The sequence below is a fragment of the Eptatretus burgeri genome, chromosome 1 (assembly GCF_056783735.1).
Source record: "Eptatretus burgeri isolate ZD-2024b chromosome 1, Ebu_testis_v1, whole genome shotgun sequence".
Lineage (NCBI taxonomy): Eukaryota > Metazoa > Chordata > Myxini > Myxiniformes > Myxinidae > Eptatretus > Eptatretus burgeri.
Genome location: NC_140961.1, coordinates 86,452,461 through 86,477,665, shown reverse-complemented (window position 1 = coordinate 86,477,665; position 25,205 = coordinate 86,452,461). Strand labels below are relative to the sequence as shown.

Here is a 25,205-nt window from a genome sequence, read left to right as displayed (position 1 = left end):
TGGGCATTAAAGATACCATCATGTCTTTGGCGAAGAGTAGGCAAGTTATTGCAAGCAACCCTCACCAAATTGTAAATTCCTGCCTGCCACCCCCCATTGAGTCTCTTGCGACCGAATGGCAACTCGTACTGGAATGGTCTATGACTTAGAACCTTTCTTAAGTTCTTGTAAATGACCCAATGCTCTGTCATATACATATATATATATATATATATATATATATATATATATATATATATATATATATATATATATATACATATATATATATACATACATATATATATATATATACATATATATACATATATATATATATACATATATACATATATATATATATATATATATATATATATATATATATATATATATATATATATATATATATATATATATATATATATATATTCTTCTTCTTCTTTCGGCTGCTCCCGTTAGGGGTCGCCACAGCGGATCATCCGTATGATCCGCAGAGTGATTTGGCACATGTTTTACGCCGGATGCCCTTCCTGACGCAACCCTGGTCTCCTCTTACGACACAGGGATATGGTACACCTATTTAACCAGGGTGTACACCGGCCCAGTACACTGGTACTCATTTCGCCGACCTCGGAAGGATGACAGGCTGAGTCAACCCCCTGGTGTATTAATTCAGTGGCCCAACGGGGCTTGAACTCAGGACCTTTTGGATCCCAAGCCGCTGCCCCCTAACCACTGTGCCAACACTAGGATATATATATATATATATATATATATATATATATATATATATATATATATATATATATATATATATATATATATATATATATATATATATATATATATATATATATATATATATATATATATATACATACGATACCCGTGCACATGCACGGGATAGCAGTACAACATAGCTGGTAGCAGACAACAGACCGAACACGGAGAATGATAAAAATACGCATTGTGCAAAATGCAAGTGGTACTATGGAATGCCAAGACTTCCCAAACATTGTCAGCATTTCCGCTAAGTGCCACAGCAATTTCATTGGGATCGTGTGACGGCGAGCAGAGTTTTTAGTGTGCAAGCTTGGTAATATATATATATATATATATATATATATATATATATATATATATATATATATATATATATATATATATATATATATATATATATATATATATCTTCTTCTTCTTTCGGCTGCTCCCATTGGGGGTCGCCACAGCGGATCATCCGTATGATCCGCATAGTGATTTGGCACATGTTTTACACCGGATGCCCTTCCTGACGCAACCCTGGTCGCCTCTTACGACATAGGGATATGGTACACCTATTTTAACCAGGGTATACACCGGCCCAGTATACTGGTACTCATTTCACCGACCTCGGAAGGATGACAGGCTGAGTGAACCCCCTGGTGTATTAATTCAGTGGCCCATCGGGGCTTGACCTCAGGACCTTTTGTATCCCAAGCCGCTGCTCTAACCACTGCGCCAACACCAGGCATATATATATATATATACAGGCCTCCATTATTATTATTGGCTGCTCTTAGAGCACCCTTATTCTGGACATTTCCATCTGTCTGTCTGTCCGTGAAACTTTGGTCAAGCCTAGGGGCTAAAGCCCTCAACTGATTCCAATGAAATTTGGTAGGTAGGTCCAATATTTCTGGGAATTGTGTGCTTTCAAATATGGGACCCCGGGCCCGAGCAACTGCCCTTTAAAGTGGTCAAAAAATCGAAAAAAAATCAAAAAAAAAATCGAAAAATTGAAGCTTCGAGTTCTGTGTGCAATCTATCTAGCTCCCTTCATGCCAATTTTCAGCCCTAACAAAAATATTTGTTGGAGATAGGTTTTGTGCAAGTAAATGTCGAACATTTCAGAAATGGTTAATTGCGAATATCTCTAAGAGAAAGAGACTGATTTTGATGAAACTTGGGTGAAATGTGTACAATATGGCTAGCATGTACACAAAAATGAATGGTTGCTATGCACACCTCTGTTGCTCAGCAACAGCTAAAATACTTTATCGTACATCGTACAGTTATTGTGGGCTGTACAAAAAAAATCAATACCTCCGAAACTGGACCTCCGAGGGACCTGCTTTTTTTGTGCCTAAGGAGAATGTCTTACAGCATCATAAAAAAACTTTAGCGAATAGATAAATGGAATTACCAGGGCTGCCATTTGTTAGAGTCTCTTTGGAAACATGCCTGAAATTTCACAAGGTGGGTTTCTGGGCACAAACTAAGAGGGCTGTGATAATCATATTTATTGTGCTAAATTGATTGATAGCATTGACATGAATATCGGCGAGTCGCATCGGCCAGCTTTCCATCAAGAGCGAGCAGCCATGTCACCTATCAGCTTGTTGTTATTATTATTATTATTATTATTATTATTATTATTATTTTCATTATTATTTTCATCATTATTGTTTTTGTATGGATTGTTCTTCTTTTTCTTTTCTTATCCCCTCACCTTTTCACCTTATTCACTTTTAAATTAGTTTTCTCTGCAACCGCTTGAGCAATTCACACGAAACTTTCAACATATGAGTGCCTACCCTTGAGTATATTTTTTTAATAATAATAATAACAATGACATCAAAGGACATGTGTTCTGGCAGTCTTGTTGGAAAAAAGGTAAAACTTTGGAAATCTTCTGGAACCACTGTACCAAAAAAAAATTAAAAAAATTGGCACATGTCAGGAACTCGATATGGGGAACAACATTTGATAATGTTTACATCATCAGTGCTCTAATTAAGACATCATCATTGAATGCGTAAAATGCTTTATCTGATAGATACAAAAAATTTTGAGGTTCAACTGCGAAGAAATTGGTCAAGAAAATTAAATTAATGGCATCATCAGTGATGTGGTATGGCAACCATATTATTTGGAAAAAAAAACAAAAAACTTATAAAACCTTCTTCTCCTAAACAGCTGGACAGATTGATGCAAAACTTTACAGGTAGGATTGAATACCCAAGTGGAACAAAGATTGATAACTCTGACTTCATAAATTATGTGTTTTCACACCTAAATTGGATTTTGACAAATACCTTTGAAAAAGTCTTATCTCAAAACTCCCAAACGATTAACGCAAAACTTTAACTGTCATCGACTACCCATGGGGATACAAGTTTGATCATGAAAATGTCATCCGTCAAGTGGTCTGGCAGCCATATTGGAATAAAATTCTTTCTCGAAAACAGCGAACATTATCGATGCGAAACTTCACAGACACCATTGATTAAGCTTGTGGCATATAGGGTGCTGATGATGACATCATCGATCACGTGGTGTGGCAGCTATTTTGGATAGAAAAATGAACCTTATCCGATCAATGGGAGCCTTCACATATGTGATGGACTGCCCAAATTGAGTCTGGTTTTAAATTTAATGATGTCTGAGATCACATGGTCGGGCAGCCATATAAGATTGAAAAAACAAATCCTTTAAAAACCTTCTCCAAAACTGCTTTACAGATCTCTCTCTCTCTCTCTCTCTCTCTCTCTCTCTCTCTCTCTCTCTCTCTCTCTCTCTCTCTCTCTCTCTCTCTCTCTCTCTCTCTCTCTCTCTCTTTCTCTCTCTTTCTCTCTCTTTCTCTCTCTTTCTCTCTCTTTCTCTCTCTTTCTCTCTCTTTCTCTTTCTTTCTCTCTTTCTTTCTCTCTTTCTTTCTCTCTTTCTTTCTCTCTTTCTTTCTCTTTCTCTCTTTCTCTCTTTCTCTCTTTCTCTCTTTCTCTCTTTCTCTCTTTCTCTCTTTCTCTCTTTCTCTCTTTCTCTCTTTCTCTCTTTTTCTCTTTCTCTCTCGCAGCCTGTGGCTGCTGGTTGCATCATTGGTTGGGACACGGCTATGCCACTGGTGCTGAGTCCCCCTTACCAGTACACTGGTACTCATTTTGCCGACCTCAGAAGGATGAACAGGCTGAGTCAACCTCCTGGTGTATTTTAATTCAGCAGCCAATGGGGCTTGAACTCAGGACCCTTGGATCCCAAGCCGCCACCCTAACCACTCAGCCAACACCAGGCTGCTTTACAGATCATTAACCATGATAAATAAAGTTTGATAACTAAAATGATATAGGTCACGTGATCTAGCAGCTATATTGAATTGAAGCTAAAAATTTAAAAAATCTTCTTCTGTCAAACTGCAAACCAATCGACGTGAAACTTTAAGTATATCATGGACTACCCATTGTCATAAATGCTTTATAACTAAAACATCATTGGTTAAGTGGTTTTGAAGAAAATTATTTTTTAAAGGTTTTCCTACAACATAATATGGCTGCCAAATCATGTGACCTATGATATATATATATATATATATATATATATATATATATATATATATATATATATATATATATATATATATATATATATATATTTATATTTATATATATATATATATATATATATATATATATATATATATATATATATATATATATATATATATATATATATATATATATATATATATATATATATATATATATATATATATATATATATATATATATTTATATATATATATATATATATATATATATAGTGTTGTGGTTACCAAATTCGCAAACCACCATTCAGGTCCCTTAGGTGAGGTATCTCGGTAAGTACATGTGTAGTTAGGCCCAAACCCGTTGTCTAGTGGGAATACATGTCATTTATGCGTGCTGCGACTCTTCAGGATAGCCGTTTTTCTTTTGCTATCTTTATTTTGGACCAACCGCCATGATTACCACCACAACCACAACATCAACCACCAACCACAACGCCGCTTCACCACAACCGCCACGACCTTCCCGTCACACCTCGCAACCGTCGCATCGCCACCGTTCTTGCCCCGCTGTGGGTACCGGTGTTGGACTCGTGCAGGGCGCGCGCCGAACAGCGTGTACAAAATCACGGATTTTGTGCTTCAAAAACGGATCAAAAACGACACACGCCCACTTTTTGCCGTCCAATCGGTGAGCGAGGGGCGGGTGGCCCTGCCCCCAGGGCGATCGATATATGCAAATTTATGGATCAAAAAGCCTTCACGCCCACTTTTTCTCGGGCCAATGGGGAGCGAGGTGAAAGGTCGAAGGGAGGGGGTCAAAGATGAGAGGGCGAAGCTACGGGGCTGATAAAAGGACCGTGTTCGTCAGTCCAGAGAGTCCAGAGGCGGAGAGTAGGAGAGTAGGAGAGTCGGAAACAGAGAGTCAAGACTTCGCGGGCGGTGGAGTTGGCAAGAAGGAGCTGGTTGTCGTGTGCGTTGGAGTCGGAACGGAGGGGACGGAGCTGTGGAAAGGCAGCGACACCAGACGAGGGGGTGCTCGCGTCGGGAGCTGCACCCCAGGGAGGCCGACAGCGCGACCTGGCCGAGGTGGAGACGCTCGTCGCGGGATAATAAAAATCCTCTATACCCCGAGCATCAGCAACCCCCTCCTGTTTCCCCCCACGCTGAGATAGTGCGACCAAGGGGGCCCCTTTCCCACCCCCTACCAGACACTGTCCGCGAGGCCCGCAGAGTTGAGGCGCCATCGCCGCTCCGCGTCTCATCACCAGACGGGTAGGCGCGACCCGGTCTCGGCCTCAGGCCCGCCTCATCCTTGAGGGTATTCTTTTCCTTGGTTTTGGGTATGTGTTGTCGGCGCCGTCTGTGAAGTAGAATTGTATAAGTGTTGCCGTGTGCTCGGTAGTCGGTATTAGCTCTGCATTGTGTCTTCGCTTTTACATTTGCTTTTTGTGTAAATTACATTGTGTCTTTTCTGTGTGCATTTGGTGGAATTGTATATGTGTGCTCCCGTGTGCCGCGAATAAATGTGCTTTGTGTTGAACTGTTTCCCGCTTCGCTTCGTCTTTTCCTCTATTGAATCCCCATCTTGCTTCACGTAAAGGGTTGATAGTGGGCTGAATACGCCCGATAATTAATCGAACCGTCGAGGTCGACGATAACACCGCTCGGTTATTCTGATAGTACGGAACGGGTCGCTGAAGTGGCCCGTGTCCGAAGTCGACCTGCGGCGAGGTGCGATCGCCCGGTCTACCCTCCACGTGGGTACTTAGGTAGGTCGAATTTGGCGAGCAACCCTATCCCACGCGGGGGCTGATTGGCTCGATCGCGGTGAGACCGAAAGGTCCACCCGTGACTGGCTCCCGGCGTTAGTCCGAGAGGGTCACGACTGGATTGTCCGTCCGGTGGGCGACGTGCCGCGATTCGAGTTACGTGGCCGTCAGCACGCCGGCGGGCGCGAAGTCCACAACAATATATATATATATATATATATATATATATATATATATATATATATATATATATATATATATATATATATATATATATATATATATATATATATATATATATATATATATATATATATATGTACACTGTATATAGATTAAGGAATGGTGGGTGGAGCCTGGTGGTGGTGGTTTGGGGCCTCAATTACAATTGGCAAGAGGATTAAGGGTGTGCTCCTAAAAGTTTTGGAAATTCTGGGCTTAGACTACCATGTGTGTCCCTCTAAATACCATGGGCTTAGAATACCATGTGCATTTCGAAAGGCCATAAAGGTTTCTTTCAGATTGACTTACCTTGCACAACCTTGGTGTTGGTCTGGTAATCAAAATATGTAAAAGGTCAAACCATCCAAAAATTTTTTTCTTTAAATCTCTTCTACTTCTGCATATTCCTCACCTGTCACACTTACTCAGTCTCAGCTTGAAATCCCTGATGCTTATTCTAAAATAAGTAGCAAGGTGCGGATTTTGGGATGTCTCAATGGCAGAACATCATTCTTGCAGTACAAAAGGCATTGGTTCACAGGAGCCCCTGCCTTGCCCTCCATTACGACAAGCTCACTGCACACTCGACAGTTCGTCTTGCCACCACTCCGCATTGATGACACCATCACCACTCGAAGATGAGATGAGCAGACTGCCAGCTTGGGGCCAAGGTGGAATGGACGATATTTTTTTTTTGTTTTGTTTTTTCGCTTTTCCATTCCTATGTGTTTACACATTTGAAATGGAAAGTATTGGAATAGCGTCACTGTATTCACAGAAGCTTGAAGAATCACATAATTTCAAGTTTGTACCTTGCGTTTCTCTCAAAAAATAATCTATTTGTGCACCTCGCAAAATGGCTGGGGCAAAAACAATTTTGAAAGCTAATGACTCGTACATTAATAAGTAAGATGAGCAATAATGTAACCGTAGATATATGGGTACCGTTGCTTCATGGTGAAAACCCTGGACTGGTATTCTCGAGGTTGTTAGTTAAAATGTAGCTGAAGGCAGTGATACTAAGGATTTGCATTCGCAGCTTCTGGAAACCAAATCAGTCTCAGGATAATTATCCTGTCATTGTCAGATTGTTTATTTAAATCTCATAAAACCCAGCTGGTTCGTTGATAACTCGGAAAGGGGGTGATCTGCCAACACTGCCTTCTCTTGCCTAAATGTGGTGCTGATCTACACTTTAGAGTTGAATGTTAGTGTCATTAGGACATCTGTGGCTGATTGTTAAAATACTATTTCTGAAAAAGTAATTTCACGCACATCCTCCATAATTAATTTGTTGTTAAAGATATTTAATGACAAAAAAAAGATTTACAAATGGTGGTGAAATATCAACACAAGGATTCAACTTGATATTTAAATTCATTCTTAAGCAACATGCTCAGGGCCAAAATTTAACAGGTAATCTTGCTGTGTGACCAATTAAATTATTGTGTGATTGTCGTCTATACACAGACCCTGAATTTGTGAACAATCCAGAGATGTCCGACGTCATATTTGTTCTGGAGAGAAAACCTTTTTATGCCCACAAGGTTCTGTTGATCAACGCTTCATCGAGGTGAGGCACAACTTTAATTCTTGCCTTTTGTTTCTGTTTGCTGTTTGTGGACCTCAGTTAATTTTTCTTGGAGTGTGGCTACATCATTTATTCACCCCTTCCCCCATTCCCACCAGCAGCGCAAGCGTCTCGATATGTACAACTGTGGTTATTATGGTTTACCCAAATCCCATGAACATATTAACAGGTTTAACTTCTGATCTAATTATCTGCGGACTGTATTATTTTTAATGTTATAACATCCCACCACAAAAACGCTGCCAATGATGTTTGTCCAAAGTCGAAAGGTTTTTGTCCTTCTAATAATAGAAAGGCTTCTGCACCACAAACACGGCACATATGTTAGTCCTTCAGACAGTCACAAACATTTTTCTAAGCAGTGCCTTGATGACTTGGAAATAGATTTTAGAATAGGAAGAAAAAAATCAACTTGTTCATCGCCCTCGTACTTACTTCTTTTGTTTATAATTTTTTATTGTCCATGTTTTTGAACTGATTTCCGGGACAGCGACAATCACAGGTTTTTTTTAGTTTTTTTTTTAACCCTCAGATTCTTTTTTAACATTAGCAAATGCAGAAATATTTTCAAAATTCACCTCTCACATTTTTGTGGATAAGATATATTTTACATTTTGACCAGGTCTTGCTTGCTTCAGGACGCTGGTCTATCAAGTTGGTGGCTTTGCCTGTACAGTGTGCAGAACAAACCTCAGATATTTTCTGCATTGTGTCATCACCTCCTGGCAGGTTCAAGACCCTACTGGTGAACAGATCATCTCCAGACAGTCAGAAATGCTGTACCATTGAGATAAGCGAAACCAAATACCACATCTTCCAGGTGACAATCTTTGCTGCAGGAAGTTTTTTTATTATTATTTACTTTGAGGGTGGGGTTGTGGCTGGTGTAGAGAGTGGGTGGGTGGGCACATTGTAGGCTCCCTTATTTCTCCTAATATGGATCTCGTATAAATGATAGTTAACAAAATAATTTGTCAGCCAGTCACGTACTGGGTCTCTCGAAGACCTGTAAATATTTCTGTTTCAGCAAACCATCAACAAAATCTCCAAGCTTTGCCAATGAGAAGACAAAGCAAACATCTTTCATGGTGAACACTTTGCTCTCATTTGAATGAGGAATCCTTGCAGGGGGTGGTGTGTGGTTTATCTTAGACAGCGGTTTGGGTCTCTGGGGTTCTTCTGGGTTTCAGTGATAGGACAATAACTGGGTGGCTCTGGATGTCAAGCAAGATAAGGTGGAGCAGCTCTGTGCATTCACACTGGTGTTTCAAACTAAAGTTTCCAAACAAACTTTACAAAGACTTTAGAAAAAGCAGTGTAGGAAGCAACTTATTTATTTATTTTATTTATGCCACTAACTCTTTATGAGAGAACTTATAAGATTTCCAAACAAACTCGGCTAAACAACTTGTAAAATTTCCAAATTTCCATACATCTAAGTTTTATTATCATTTTCCATTATTTGCTTCATCACCATGTTGCATTGTTGGTTCCTTGTGTTCATTTATTCGTTTGATTTTCTTTTAATTCTTCTTCTGAATTGCACTTTTTTGTTTTTTTTATTATCTAATAAGAGACTCCACCTCCCCTCCCTCTTCCTCCCAACCTCGACCACCACCAATCCCCCCATCTCCTCCTGTTAGTTTATTGTAGCAAATTAAAGCTTTTTGTACGTGGCAGCAGGATTTTGTCCCTTTTCCAAAATCTTGACTTGCATTTGCCACTGGCTGGCAACATGTCCAGCAACCTGTCCTTCCCTGAAAAAAATTATAAAGTGTTTGCTACGTCAAAACGTCAATGCACTTTTTCAACATGTCCTTCCTCTGTCTGTTATTTTAAATTCGTGTTGTGCAGACACTAATGGAGCACGTATACACCGGGGGAAAAGGGGAGCTACAGGTAGACAAGTCTGATGTACTGGAGGTATGTGTCAACCAGCTAAAAGTCACAATAAACAGAATAGGAATCGTCTACCTATTGTATACGCAATAATCACCCTTGTATTCATTTTTATCATTAAGCTTATCTCCTCCACTCATCTTCACCACTTTGAATTATTTTATTTGTCTATTGCCACTTTATTCCACCGCAGCTTATTTTGACATCCTTATTACATTCTTATGCACTTGATGCTGATTCATTACTCTTGTTCCTTTATTACAAAGAAGCAAACTCTTGCAGTTGAGCGAATAGGATTAGGTTTTCTGGGTTTAAAAATACTACACTGGTGCTATGCAAAATGGAGAGAGGTAGGATCCTGTCATTCAGTAAAAATACATTCACCCAATTTTCAGATACATTCCCATGAACATAAAAAGTGGAAATGTGAAAAAACACAAAAAATATTGATATATTACGTGTGTGCTTGAAACCTTCTTACATTCTCCATGTGGGGTCAAGCAAGCATTGAGTTGTTCATCCTGACTCAATGGACCCTTTTGGGTCGATACTTGCTTAGAGCAGTAAGGCTGGGTGAAAGATCGAAGCTTTCATGCAATTCCTACAACTGAAAACTTGTACGAACAAAGATATAATGGTGATAGTCATACAAATGGCACGTGACCTGTGCATCACATGGCCAGATGGCTCAGCAGGTTTTCGTAGAGGCAGTGACTCACAGTATGCAAAAAAAAGAAAAGGTTTTGTTGGTTGTGAACAGCAAGCGGTTTTGTTTTCTCAACCCAGTTAATGAAACATGTTTACACACACTATATTGCCACAGACCCTCTGCCACCTTGGAAATGTTCCATTCTGAAGAAAGATTCTGTGCGCAAATTACAAAGCGAATGAGCATGGGGAATTTGCAAAATTGCTCTGGCTTCTGCCCGGTGGCCCTGGGGTCGCGGGTCTCGTGCCGCACTCCACGCTCTAAATGAGTCCGGGCGTCATTAAGCCTGAAAGCTCCCTTGCCCGCACAAGAGGCACTTACTTTTGACAAATTGTTCCAATGACGTTGCACTCATCTGGACCGTTTCCCAGATGGAAAAAAGAAAATGCTTGTACTGTTATTATGTGCTTAAATTTTGTTTTATTGAAAGAAAAAAAGAAAACATGAAATGATTGAACATAGGTGTTTCCTGAATCCCGTTTATTGAAGGTTGACGTCAGTATTACCCTTCAGTGGAGTACAAAATATGTATATGTATGATGAATGCAGACCTAGTTCTACAATGTTATCAGCTGGAATATCAATTCTTAATCTGCTCCTTATTTAATTTGAGGAGAGGAGTAACTTTGTCGTTTTTATATATTAATTTAATTTTTCATCATCTCCAAAGTGTGTTGGCCTAAACAGAACCATGATCTTGTTTTCCTTTCCTGATCATTTCCCAAACCACATCTAACACACATGATTCCTGCTTTGGCCTGAATTTTCTTCCAGAGCTCCTTCCTTCCTTTGCTGTGTTCAATGGTTACCACCCTCGTATGCATCGTATACAAAGCTCGGTTTTGTCTCTCACACATCCACCCACCTTCCTTCCTTATCCCTTCTTCAGTTGATGGCTGCTGCCAGCTTCTTCCAGCTCGATAGCCTGCAGCGCCGATGTGAGATGCTGTCCACACGGATGCTCACCCACACTTCTTGTGTGCCTGTTTTCCTTGAAGCCAAGGTGAGGCTCCACCGAGCAACCTTTGCTGATTTGCAAAATGACATTCTGAGATGCCAAAATAATTTTATTCCCACAGTGTATGTCGGTTTTATTTATTTGTATCCGACAATTCACAAGATACATTAATTCTTTCTATTTTACACTTTAAATGAAACAATAAAAAAGGGATTGTTAGCTACTGCTGATTACTTAGAGACATCTATTTAATACAACCACAAGATGGAAGGCTTCTTATCACCTCTCCCCCAACCCCCTCCACAACGTTTTCTTGTTTATGATTTCGTTGTAGCCCATTACCTTTATTCTTATAACCTCCCAAACTCTTTTCCCTTATCTCCCAACTCCTTCTGACCTTTTCACCCATCCTTCAGCCTGGTGTTGGCTTAACAGTTAAGGTGGGTCTCTGCCTTAAGAACTTAGGGTCTCGAGTTTGAGCCCCTGTCGTGTTGTTAAATAACACCAGGTGGGTTGACTCAGCCTGTCATCCTTCCGAGGTCAGCAAAATGAGTACTACCTCACTGGAAACCGGGCACTGCATCAGCGGCACAGCTGCGCTCCCAGCAATGATGCAACCGGCAGCCACAGGTTGCATACAAAATAATAAAACCCATCCTTCATGCATCCCTCCCTTTTCCTAGTTTCAATACACTCGTTTTATTACATTGCATACATAATAAGTGGATTGCCCCCAAACACCCTTCAGCTTTGAGTCTGCTTGACAGTTTTCATAATCTTGACAGTTATTTTGCCGATGACACAATAGAGCATGGTGCATATCACAAATAATTTGATGGAATCACATGTACAAGCAGATGAAATGGCTGGCAGTAAGGCCAAAAAAAAAATGTTGCATTGGCGTAACGGGTCACTGAAAAATAGGGTAGGTCGGTCGGGATCTTTTTTTTTTTTTTTTTTTCCTAATAAATCCCTCCCAAAATCTCCCCCGGCTCGAGTACCACCCTTTTTGTCGGCGGGTTCTGTCCGAAACACTTCCGGGTTTTTGCGATCGCGATCGCAATCAACAAGATACTTGAAAACGATAGCAAAACAACAAAAATAGCAATAAAATAGGGTCGGCAAAATTTTTCGATAGCAAAAAAACAAAAAAAAAACGTAGGGTCGGCGGAATTTTTAGGGTCGGGCGGGTTACGCCAATGCAACATTTTTTTTTTTTTTGGCCTAATATTACTTTTAACCCTTAATTGGTAACCTTCATCCCACAGTTACAAGTGGGCAACCTGGGGTCTTTCGGACCCCCCCTACAGAAAGTTTTTTTTTTTTTTGGAAAAAAAAATTCCAACAATTTTATTGCAATCACATTATGTACATGTCGAATTCAATCCGTTTGCAATATTTTAAGACTAAAACTATATCAATGTACTGTTAATAACTTTTTTTTACCAACATGGTACCTGTCACTGGTTCATAGACATCTCACCTCAAATAAGTGTGTGTTGCTAGAAACAGGAATTCAATGTAAATATTCAGTGTGCAGATGTCACAGTAGGTGGAGCTGGTAACCTTGGCAACCTCGTTCCATTCCACCAGCGAAGATTTCAAATCCATGATTGTTGTACTTCCGAAGTACTACTTGGGAGCGAGGGTTATATAATGAAAGCTTGACTGGAAAACGAATTTAGGCACATTTTGGGCCTACCACCTGATGGAAGATCACCAATGTTCTTTCCATGCCAACAGACCACCGTCACGCACCTTTCCCTCTCCACATCGCTTCTTCAGTCCCCAACCTGCCCCCTCCCACCCCACCCACCTCTCTCTATACTCCCCAGAGCTTTGCTTTTAACAATTTCCATTCAGTATTTCTCATCGCATTTCATTCTGGTTTCCTATACGATGATGTGTAGATCAGCAGTTTTAATTTCACTTTTCTACATCAGTTTCACTTTGGGATATCAGTTTTGATTCATCATCGCAACTTGTGATGCAACTTGAATTGTGTACGATAAAGGTTGACAAAAACTATTTTAGGGGGAATCTTTTTCGATTTTCTCAAGGGTGTATATATATATATATATATATATATATATATATATATATATATATATATATATATATATATATATATATATATATATATATATATATATATATATATATATATATATATATTTTTTTTTGTATTTTTTAAAGAAGAAATACGTCTTTACAAAAAAACATGCCTTTAAAATATTTTTTTTGGGGGGGAAAAAAAACCCAGCTTACCATGGGGTCCTCAAAACCCCAGGTTACCTATTAAGGGTTAACAGTGGGGTGCTATATGATGTTGCATCACACCATATTGTCAGGTCACCTCTGCTTTCAAAAAATTTAACCAATTACGATCGTTGCTGCATCATTCTTGCCAACCGTTTGTATTTACGTGGTTGTTGTTGTCTCCTCTCCCCACAGAGAATCGGCGGAGAACACTTAACTTCTTACTGCCTTGGTTACTTTTTACAAAACATGGAATCCTTGATTTCTCTCACACCATTTCGAGATGTTCTCTTCGGCCGCACGGATGCTGGCAATCCGATTCCCGAGCTTATGGACGTATTGTGTTGCCGCATGCAAACCCAGCACCGAACTGTCACAGCTCGTAAGTAAAGATGTGTTGAGCTCTCATGCCAAAAGCTGGACATTGGAGTCGGAGGATGACGATGTCAACTCCAACCTTGAAACAAACAATGACTGCACGACCGACGTGAATCTCGTTAGGGCTTTGGGGATACGCGAACTATCTGTGAAGATGTTGTCACGGATTTACAATTCATCATGCAATGAGCAACATTTTGAGTGGTCATTTGCAAAAAAAAAAGAAGCACAATCTGTTTTGTGAGACATTGCGAGGTGCCACAACCTCCCTCCTCCACCTTAAATGAAGAAATATTTTTACAATAAATATTCTCACTGTTAAAGCTTTTTGTGATTTAGAACTGCGAATGCACCCTGGTGAAGCAAAATGGGTAAACCTTACTTGCATCTACACGTCATAATAAAACCATTTAAAATGTGAGATGAAAAGGACAATCTCTGTATAACTTGTGCATAAATAATTTTAAATTAAATAAATGGAGGGGGTAGGGGGGTTGATGAGAGATGCATATGTCAGTAAGTTACCCATAAGGAAATTTGAGAGTATCTTCAGTGAAGTATCTTTCCTGTTTCCAAGTCAATGCAGATGGGACAGTCAGCCAGTTGAACACCTTCTTGTAAAACACAGGGTGCTTCAAGATGCAGCACCATACATCACAATGTTGGTCATGTGATTTTTGAATCCACATGGATTTTGACTTCGTGACTTGGTGGAAGACTCACCACCGAATGAAGTATTTTGCATTGCAGTATAACCTCTGCCACTACAATTAATCTTTGAAAGGTGTTCTGAATGCAGAGTGTTTGACATTCTCTCTATTTGGTGTGGTGTACATGTTCCTCAAACAGATTGTATACGGGGAGTGAACTGTGCAGTTTAGGATTGCAGGGTCGAGGGGAAGATAAAGAACAGGAAATCTTAATTGTACATAAAATACAAACCAATTAAAGTTTTAACAGCTGTGAACAGCATAATTTAATACTAAAATATGATCGTATTACGTACTGTGAGGTATTAATATTTGATTCTTTTTTAAAAAACAATAAATGCTTTTGATTGCATGTTGATTGTGTGCTTGCATTCAAGGCAATAGGGATCAGGAGTAAAAGTCTTTCAGTTGGTCGACGACTGATGAGGCAACAGCGTCAAAAAAAAATTATTTGTCTCCCCGAGTTCCCATCGTGTGCTACCTTTTTGGCTGCATCATTGGTTAGGGGTGCAGCTATGCCACTGATGCAGTGCCCCTATTACCAGTGTGCGGGTGCTCATTTGGCCGACCTCAGAAGGATGACAGACTGAGTCAACCCCCTAGTGTTAATTCAGTGGCCAACGGGGCTCGAATTCAGGACTCTAGGATCACAAGCCACCACCCTAACCGCTAAGCCAACACCAGGCTGTCTCCCTGAGTAAGAATGGAAGAATACTGCATTGATGAAAGAGAAGAGCAATGGAAAACAGGAAGTGTTTGTTCATTATAAGGAAAGTAATTTTCAACTGTATTTGCATGCAAATGAAGCTGAATTAAGTCAGTTTGGATTCCTCATCCTCGCAATTAGTGTGGGGTTATATTCATCCAAAACGTTTAAGTTTTCTGAGGAAATAAAAGACTAAAACCCCCAAGTCTATATCATGAATAATGAGGTATTTTGTCCCTGGAATTAACCGTTAATTAAAAAATATCCAGATGGTGGATTGCATTGGCTGTCATTGGCTGTTGGGCAACCCAAAATTAGATCATGTTCAACTGTTAGCAATATTGTTTGGCCAATGTGATGTACAAAGGAGACATTATTTTCCCATTAATGACCAGAATAGGTCATGCATGTCCGATGGACAGTCCTGGGGTTTTATGAGTATTTGTGGGATGAGTAGCTCATGTGATACAGAATTACTTTGAGTGAGTAGGGCTTCCTTTTCAGTGATTCAACTTTCTGGATCAAATGAAGACCAGCTCTGGGTTCAGCAGAGAAGGTTGTTTTCGCACCCGCCGAATTGGCAACCTTGGATCACGCTTTAGCAAAGACACCATGATCGCGAGTGATGTCACGCTGGATTCCAACTCCAATCCACACGGGAAATGAGAGTCCCGGTGGCTGAGCCCCACAGCGTTGCCACGCTTTGACAGAAAGCCAATTCAACCTGACACCGATGCACTTTGCCCACCCTGAGGCCCCATGTGGGAGCATCAAATTAAATCAAGAGAAGCCAAGCATGCAGCAGACACAGCCAGGCTGAGATGTAACCAGCAATTGGCCCCCACCAGGCAGCCACGATAGCCGGGACCAAGCCGGGGTACACCGCAGGGAATTTGGTGAAATTATTCGCAATTGTGCTTGAGCCTGCAGGCTGCGATGAGTCCGCTTTAATTGTGGGCCTCTCCACTCCTGCTGAAAGTAGCAGACACATGCAATCATAGTTTATGCTGCAAAAGATACACACAAATGGAGTAGGATAACAGCCAGAGGCAGGATGCAGAATAAGTTGACAATAACAATGCTGATATGGTTTTCACATCTCTTTTCTTTAGATTGCCCTCCATTTCTCCGTCTCTTATGCACTCTCCTCTACCATTTTCAAACTCTCACGTTGTACCAACTGTAAATCCATTTGTCCCAGAGCATCTACTCCACACAGGCTGACGTTTCTCCGTAAAAGCACACACTCCCTCTTTCCCATTGGACAAGGCCAGATTATCTACCATTACGCCACTGGCCAAATCATAAGCTTCTGCTATTTCTAGGCTTTGTTGTTGGAAGAATGTGGCTTTGCCCAGGGTTACAACTTCGCGGCTGGCTTCGCACACCTGCCTTGCCACTTTTTCAACCGCTGAATTGAGCTGCTCCAAAGGAACCACACGGCTGACCAGACCATGTCGCAGGGCATCATCAGCTGATATTGGCTCTCCAGTGAACAGCATTTCTAATGCCACCTGCAACATGTCATAGTTGTGTAATCTCAGAACAAGTTTTGTGAATGTTAATTCATTCTAGAATTTCATGAAAATGTTTTGATCATGCAAAGTTTGATGATAAGTTTGATCATGCACTTTCAATGCATATATATATATATATATATATATATATATATATATATATATATATATATATATATATATATATATATATATATACATATATATATATATATATACATATATATATAAAGGCCCGGTCACACCTTGACGTTTTAGCCAACGTATGCCGATTTTTGAATTTTTTTTCTAAAACGCTGGCACACATTGAATACGTCATGGGTAAGTTTTGATAACATCGAGAGCACGCTGAAAAACACTGCCATACGTCATTGTACGTTGGCTTTAAACGTTGAACTTTTTGATTGTCCTCAAATTTTTTCATGCTTGAAATTTCACGACGTATGCCGGCGTATGACTCACACGTTCCGCTACGCTGGCCACAAGTTGTATGCACGGTCTGCGATCGTTGACAGATGTCAACACATGCTACTTGTAAGTTAATCATAAGTTGAGACACGCCAAGGTAATGTTTAGCGTACCCGAAACTTATTTCTAACCTATGATTAACGTGTTGTTGGCACGTTACGCGATCGTTGCCACACATCGACAGACGTTACTTTTAAGTTACTCATAGGCTGAAAGACGTCGGTATAATGGATCGTCCTTGCGTCAGCGTCCAGGGCCACGTCCAGGACACTTATTTGCAGCATTCTTCAATTTTTCTTCGGCATGACGAGGATGTTCACACTTCGATGTCTAGCTTGGCAATGATTCCAATTGTCCATCGGCAGCGTCTATTTAAAATAGTCGAGTTTGAGCGTTTTAACACGTTCAGAAGAAACTCTTCAAATTTCCAAACCCCAGCGTCAAAAACAAAGGCTAGTGACAGCAATTTAAATCGTTCATTGAAAACAATGAAAATAGCTGAGTGGTACCGTTTAAAAGTCGTTGAATGTAAAAAAAATCCAATTGATGAGCGCAAGCGTCTACTTTCAATAGTGGAGATGCAGCCATTTAAATCGTTGAGTTTATCATTTAAATCGTTAAACGCAAGGACGATCCATCATAACCCACACCCTCCCCCTCACACTCACCTACTACTGCCAACATGAACAAACTACTACTAATACTAATACTAATACTGACACTGATGCTGTTACTGCTGACATGGACATCGACTCAAAAAGGACTCAAAAACACTGTTGGGTTCCCCTTTTATGAGCAGCATTTTTATATACCAATTCCCAAAACTGCTGGGAACACGTCTTTATATGGCAGTTGTAAGCTAGAAACACGTTAATTTATTTTTTTTTGTCGACCGGAAGACGTCATTGGAATAAGTCTACATACGTCGATGTGTGTTGGGACTACGTAAAGAATTGGTTCAAAGCACGTCAAACATAAGTTAGAAATAAGTTTTGCGTAAAAAAGACATTACCGCGGCGTGTTTCGACTTATGAGTAGCTTATAAGTAGCCTTTGTGGACGTGTGTAAGCGTCCGCATGTCGTGTGTAAAACTTATCCCCATCGCATGCGGAACGTGTGTCATACACCGAGTACGTCGTAAAATTTTGAACATGTTTAAAATTTCTTGACGTACTCTACTTACTACGACGTATGATAGCGTACTTTAGCGTTGTACTCACGTATACCAAACTTACTCATACCGTATTTGACGTGCCCCAACGTTTTAGACACATTTTTCTTAGGTCGGCATACGCTGGCAAGATCGCCAATGTGTGACCGCGATATTGACACTTCCATTTCTACGGCAGTTATGATTCGAATCGTTGTGCGTCAGCCTTTTAATAGGCTACGTCACGACATCGTCGGCGATGCGTGCAACGCGCTATGCCTAAGTTAGACTATCGTTGGGCATCGGTTGTGTAGGCTGACAACAGGTTCAGCATTCGTTGGTATAAGTTATCTATAACACAACGAAACGTTCTGTGTCCATTACCAATGCGTTATACATAAGACCAAGTCGCTATGAATATGTCCGAATCTTTTAAAAAAAAACATCAAAAGTTCAACGTAAGCCAGCGTTTTAGATACATTTTAATACGTTGCCATCGCTGGCTAAAACGTCAAGGTGTGACCGGGCCTTAACATATATATATATAACATATATATAACATATATATATATAACATATATATAACATATATATATATATATGTATATATATATATATATATATATATATATAACATATATATATATATATATATATATATATATATAACATATATATATATATATATATATATATATATATATATATATATATATATATATATATATATATATATATATATATATATATATATATATATATATATATATATATATATATATATATATATATATATATATATATATATATATATATATATATATATATATATATATATATATATATATATATATATATATATATATATATATATATATATATATATATATATATATATATATATATATATATATATATATATATATATATATATATATATATATATATATATATATAACATATATATATATATATATATATATATATATATATATATATATATATATATATATATATATATATATATATATATATATATATATATATATATATATATATATATATATATATATATATATATATATATATATATATATATATATATATATATATATATATATATATATATATATATATATATATATATATATATATATATATATATATATATATATATATATATATATATATATATATATATATATATATATATATATATATATATATATATATATATATATATATATATATATATATATATATATATATATATATATATATATATATATATATATATATATATATATATATATATATATATATATATATATATATATATAACATATATATATATATATATATATATATATATATATATATATATATATATATATATATATATATATATATATATATATATATATATATATCTATATATATATATATATATATATATATATATATATATATATATATATATATATATATATATATATATATATATATATATATATATATATATCAACCACCTGTTATAATTCTGAAAGTGACAATCTCACATTCGATATTGTTAACAATTTCAAGAACTGTTCAGGTTCACCTGACAGCTGTGATCTTATTGTGGAAGTGGGCGAGAAATGGGGTTTGAGGGGTGTACCATTTGTGATCTCAACATGTTCCTTACCTTTCTTGGCACAGAGCGAGCCAAGGCCACGCCGGGTGTTGAGCAAAAGAGCCCGATACGCAAGCCAGGCGTAGCGAAGCGTGCATTCTCGCTGGCCAGTGCCACGTCACAGCTCGCAACAAGCTGACAGCCGGCTGCAGTTGCAAGGCCATGCACCTTGGCCACAATTGGCACGGGCAGTTGAGGCAAAAGTTGGATAACCTGAAGAAGATTTAAGCAAAATGAGGGGAAAGACTTCAGCTTGTAACAGTGGTGCCTGTCAAGTACCACTCTCTCCGAGCAAAGTAGGCATTCTTGTTGGCACTGCTTGGTTTTCCGTTGCCTTTCCAGCAAGCATACAATGCAGGAATTTTGTATCTGGCTAAGATACTGTCATGTAATGGTGCATGCATGAATAGTACTGTGGAATATCTAATATAATGTCAACATGGGGTGAGCAGATAAGCAGCTGGTTTAACCTCCAATAAGAAAACATGCTCCATGATGCAACATCATGCCCGCAGAGCACCAACCATGGAGACAGTTTGTAGTCGGATCCTCCATCCTGAAGAATCGATCTCAGAATAGAGCACTCAAAGGCGAGTACAAAACCTGACCTCTGAGATCTGGTGCCGAGTGTTTCTAACCGAGTATTTATGTTGCTCCCTCACATAATCAGAGTATATGCTATCTGGAAAGCAAGAGCTGTAAATTTAACTCGCATCAGTATTCGACATTACAGGTTATTTGTTACTTTTTTGAAGGATGTTGCATGAAGGACAAAGGGGAGGAGAGATTCGTGTTTGGAATCAGTGACAGGAGTTTGAATTAGAGCTCCAAAGCTCGGTGGCAGGAATTAGATAAAACAGACATTTCAGCCTCGGTTGAGACAAACGTTTCAAGGAGTAAGTCAAGCAATTGTACTCCAAGCAGTGTTGACACAGCGGTCGAAGTGGCTTGCCATCCAATGCAATTTGGCTCATCGGCTGGCAGAAAGGCCCAGAAGAACTTAAGGGCACTGAAGATGTTGAAAAGGTGCAATTCCTGTTATATAGAAACCAATTACAACATCCAGTCCAAATTTGGATACCAGCAGTATTTTCAAACAGTAGTCAGGGCATGAAGACAGACAGCTGTTTGCGTTCATGTGGATATCATCGAATGCTGATGAAATCCCATCTGGGAACGAGCCAAACGCAAAGTTGTTTTACACGTAGCAGCTGGAAAAACCTGGCCTTCAGGAAGACTGAATAATTGCTCTCCTGACTTATGGCACATGGGGAAAATATCAAACGAAGCGGAGGGATAAAACATGATGTGATGAGGGAAACAGCATATGTGTGATATCTTTTCTCGGTGTCTGATGTATGGCCGAGCCTTTGTGATAACAGACTGTGCACGTTACGTAAGCTGCAGGGCCAGAAGGCACCACCCATCACTCTCACCTATTCTTATAGCTGGGAAATTAGATAACAAAGCTGCCTTGCTTCTTTATAGCTAAATATACTGGATATGCTGTATTCTTCTTTTTTGAAACTCCACCAGTTTCAACGCTTATTGACAAGTCAGTTCTATATAACTATAAGGTGTGTGTGTGTGTGTGTGTGTGTGTGTGTGTGTGTGTGTGTGTGTGTGTGTGTGTGTGTGTGTGTGTGTGTGTGTGTGTGTGTGTGTGTGTGTGTGTGTGTGTGTGTGTGTGTGTGTTGTGCAATTTTTCTTGGAGATGGTCAAACAGATCTTCATTAAACTTTTAGAGGTTTCGAGGTATGTAAGTAAGTGGTGAGATTTATTGTCTGTATGTATATATATATATATATATATATATATATATATATATATATATATATATATATATATATATATATATATGTATATATTACACACTATTGGGGTATGCTTACACATTGTAAGTAATAGTGAACCATGTTTCCCCATTGGGATCGCTCACCTGCACTTTTTCTGTTTAAATTATTTGTATTTTCATTTATGGATGCTTTCTGATGGTTCTGTGATTTTTCCTGGTGTATCAGCTTCGATGTCCATCAGCACACAGAATTCCCATGCTTCCCCATTGTCTCTGGTCTCTCACATGCATTTATTTTTTTCATTTATTTGTATTTTCATTTACGGATGCTTTCCCATGGTTCTGCCTTTTTCCTCCTTGGTCTATTGGTTTCAATGTCCGGCAGCACAAAAAATTTCTGCTTTCTTTGTCACCCGGAAGGTACTGAACATGAATATGAGTGAGTCAGTTTGTGAGTCAGTGGTTTGAATGAGTAATATATATTTTGAAAAATAAAGTTGGATTTTTTTTTTAATCACTCTATAGCGCTTAGCCTTTGTAGCTAATAGGTAATATTAAATGATCCCTGGCCCCATTCCTTATTTGATGTGGGGAAGTGTTTTTGGCCCCCACAAAAAAGTAGAAAAAAAATCAAATATTTATTTCTTCAAAATACCAACAGGATAAATACAGCAATGCTTGGTAACCCAGGTAGTTTCTACTGAAAAAAATACATTTAAAACACCAAATATGGTGAAAAAAGTATTTTCAACAATGGACTGCAGATGCAAGGTGGGTCCTTGAAATTTCAGAAATACTCACAGCCTACAAGGCCCTTTGTCTGTACCTCAATGTGAGGACTGTTCTCCAACATGGGCTGGTGCCCGGGCATCAAGTCTGTCTCTACTGGATTCTGAGAAAATTTTAAGCTTTCACTATTATTAGCACCTCACACGATGAGACACCCAAGGTCTGCTGCTCTCACATAGCAGATGGGTTGGTGGCTTCTGTTCTTTGACAGTCTCTCCTCTGGTCTAACTCCTCTGTGCTGTCTCAGTCCTCCAATGCTTCACAGCAACTCCTGGGTGCACACTTTCTTCCAATAACTTCCTCCTGGTTAATCCTCCAAAATCCAGAAAGACTGCACATCTCAACTCTTGTTCCTTTCTTGATACGTATTCGGAACTGCCTTCCTGAGATTATTTAACCCTATTCTTCCCTCCAGCTCTCCAAGCAAGAGTTGCATTAATATCTTATGTCATCACCCATCCCTACACACAATACCCCCCCCTCCATTAATGCAACCCTCTTTCTGACAGGTTACTGTCTTTCTTTTTCTCTCTCTCTCTCTCTCTCTCTCTCTCTCTCTCTCTCTCTCTCTCTCTCTCTCTCTCTCTCTCTCTCTCTCTCTCTCTCTCTCTCTCTCTCTCTCTCTCTCTCTCTCTCTCTCTCTCTCTCTCTCTCTCTCTCTCTCTCTCTCTCTCCCTCTCTGAAGTGTTTCTGGAGTATTGTGTTGAACTATTACCCAATGCCCCTCTCAGTTTGTTGCATCTTTAGTCATTTTGCTCTTGCATCAGCTTCGATCCTGTATAAAAAGTGTAATAATCTTCACATCTTCTAACTATAATTCACCGTCTGTCCATTTCTATTCCCAGGTACCACAAAAATGGCTGAACCGATCGTAACCATTTTTTGGGTGTGTAATCCTGGGACCCCTTGGAGTAAAATAGGCATAAATATTATAACATGACCCCTTGACGGCTATCGGAGGGAGGGGGTGCTTCTAGTTTATATAAATTTAGAATGTGGAGTTACACCATGTCCTTTGCACCCTTTTTTTTCTTTTTCTGTTCATGTTACAAGCCATACTGCACCAAGGAGTGATGTTCAAAAAGTTCCCGCAACCAAATACCCAAGACCATGTCAGGAAAATGTCCAAGAAAGAAATGTCAAGGTTTTGTTTATTTCTCAATATGTAAGTAGATTTGTCAAAAAATGTTCAGTACCATCGCCAAAGGAGAGGGTATTGCATTTGGGTCCGTTTGTCTGTTTGTCCGCACAGAACTTTCATGTTTTTTTCCCAAACCGCTTGTCGGATTGAGACGAAATTTTCCCCATTGGTGCAATTACTCATGTAGAATGTTTATTGATAATTATGACGTCACATGCCCATGTGGTGTAGCAGCCATATTGGAAAGATGGAAAAAATTTGGACCTCTGTATCTGAAACTGCACCAAGGAAAAAATTAAACTTGGCACAAGGCAAGCACTCCTCTTGGGGAATAAGTGTGATTTGTTTTATGATGTCATAATTGCACATGTAGAACGCCACATCCGATCAGTTTGAAAAATTTTGAGGGTCATCTCAGGATGCTAAGGTCCACAGAAATAAGATTACTGATGCCATTGGTCATTAAATTTGGCAGCCATTTTGTTGTTTTTTATTTAAAAAAAAACACCTTCAAAAATCTTCTCTGAAGTGGCTGAACAAATTGAGGCAAAACTTCACATGTATGACCGCCTGTCGATGAAGAACAAAAGGTTCACACATATGATATCATAGGTCTCATGCTTTGGCAGCCATTTTGGATTTACCCTCAAACCTATAAGAAAATACACCACTCAAAAGAAGTCCTAACGAGGGTCTGCAATCTCTGATTGTTCTTTTTCTTGTTTACAATTACATATGAAAATGCGTCCTATAATATTTCCCAAAAGCTGTGGCATTAATTGGACTATTGTGAGTTATTCCAAGAACTTTTTGAACGCCTCTTGTAGAAATTTTCCATGTACTTGTGAAAGTTCAAGGTGTTGTATTCTTTGCCTGTGACAATGCCAGCATCAATAATTGGAAGAGTTTGACTGCATATAACTTGGGGGATTTACCACTTGCAGGTTGCTGTTCAATTCAAAAAAGAAAATAAGGAGTTCGTTTATTTGAAGTCTTTATTATTCCTTAAATTTGAATTTGTTGCATTAACGAAGTATAAACTTAATTTACTGTTCAAATGAATTATTTTTATTTTTCACTGAAGCTCATGTAAGCGATCAAATGTTCATTAAAGGTGTTAGTGTTAGTGTTATGCATGGACAAGAACTTGTGGGTAAACTCAGGGTGACTGCTGCGCAACCAAGTGCTGT

At 38.7% G+C, this 25,205-nt stretch overlaps 2 protein-coding genes across 4 annotated transcripts in view; one reads left to right on the top strand and one right to left on the bottom strand.

Annotated features, from left to right (window-relative positions):
* Positions 1-15,129, top strand: part of ABTB2 (ankyrin repeat and BTB domain containing 2) — a 234,954-nt gene extending 219,825 nt beyond the window's left edge. Inside the window, exons 14-18 of one of the 2 annotated variants that reach the window (XM_085890947.1) lie at positions 7,744-7,846; positions 8,594-8,684; positions 9,719-9,787; positions 11,362-11,475; positions 13,885-15,129. In XM_085890947.1, coding sequence (XP_085747073.1) covers positions 7,744-7,846; positions 8,594-8,684; positions 9,719-9,787; positions 11,362-11,475; positions 13,885-14,079 — 572 coding nt within the window. In that variant the 3' untranslated portion in view covers positions 14,080-15,129. The remainder of the gene's footprint in view (positions 1-7,743; positions 7,847-8,593; positions 8,685-9,718; positions 9,788-11,361; positions 11,476-13,884) is intronic. The other variant, XM_085890955.1, reaches the window with a different exon arrangement.
* Positions 12,779-25,205, bottom strand: part of ECHDC3 (enoyl-CoA hydratase domain containing 3) — a 66,390-nt gene continuing 53,963 nt past the window's right edge. For both annotated transcript variants that reach the window (XM_085890970.1, XM_085890972.1), the window contains exons 4-5: positions 20,303-20,503; positions 12,779-16,997 (exon numbers count right to left, since the gene is read on the bottom strand). In XM_085890970.1, the coding sequence (XP_085747096.1) occupies positions 16,650-16,997; positions 20,303-20,503 (549 nt within the window). In that variant the 3' untranslated portion in view covers positions 12,779-16,649. The remainder of the gene's footprint in view (positions 16,998-20,302; positions 20,504-25,205) is intronic.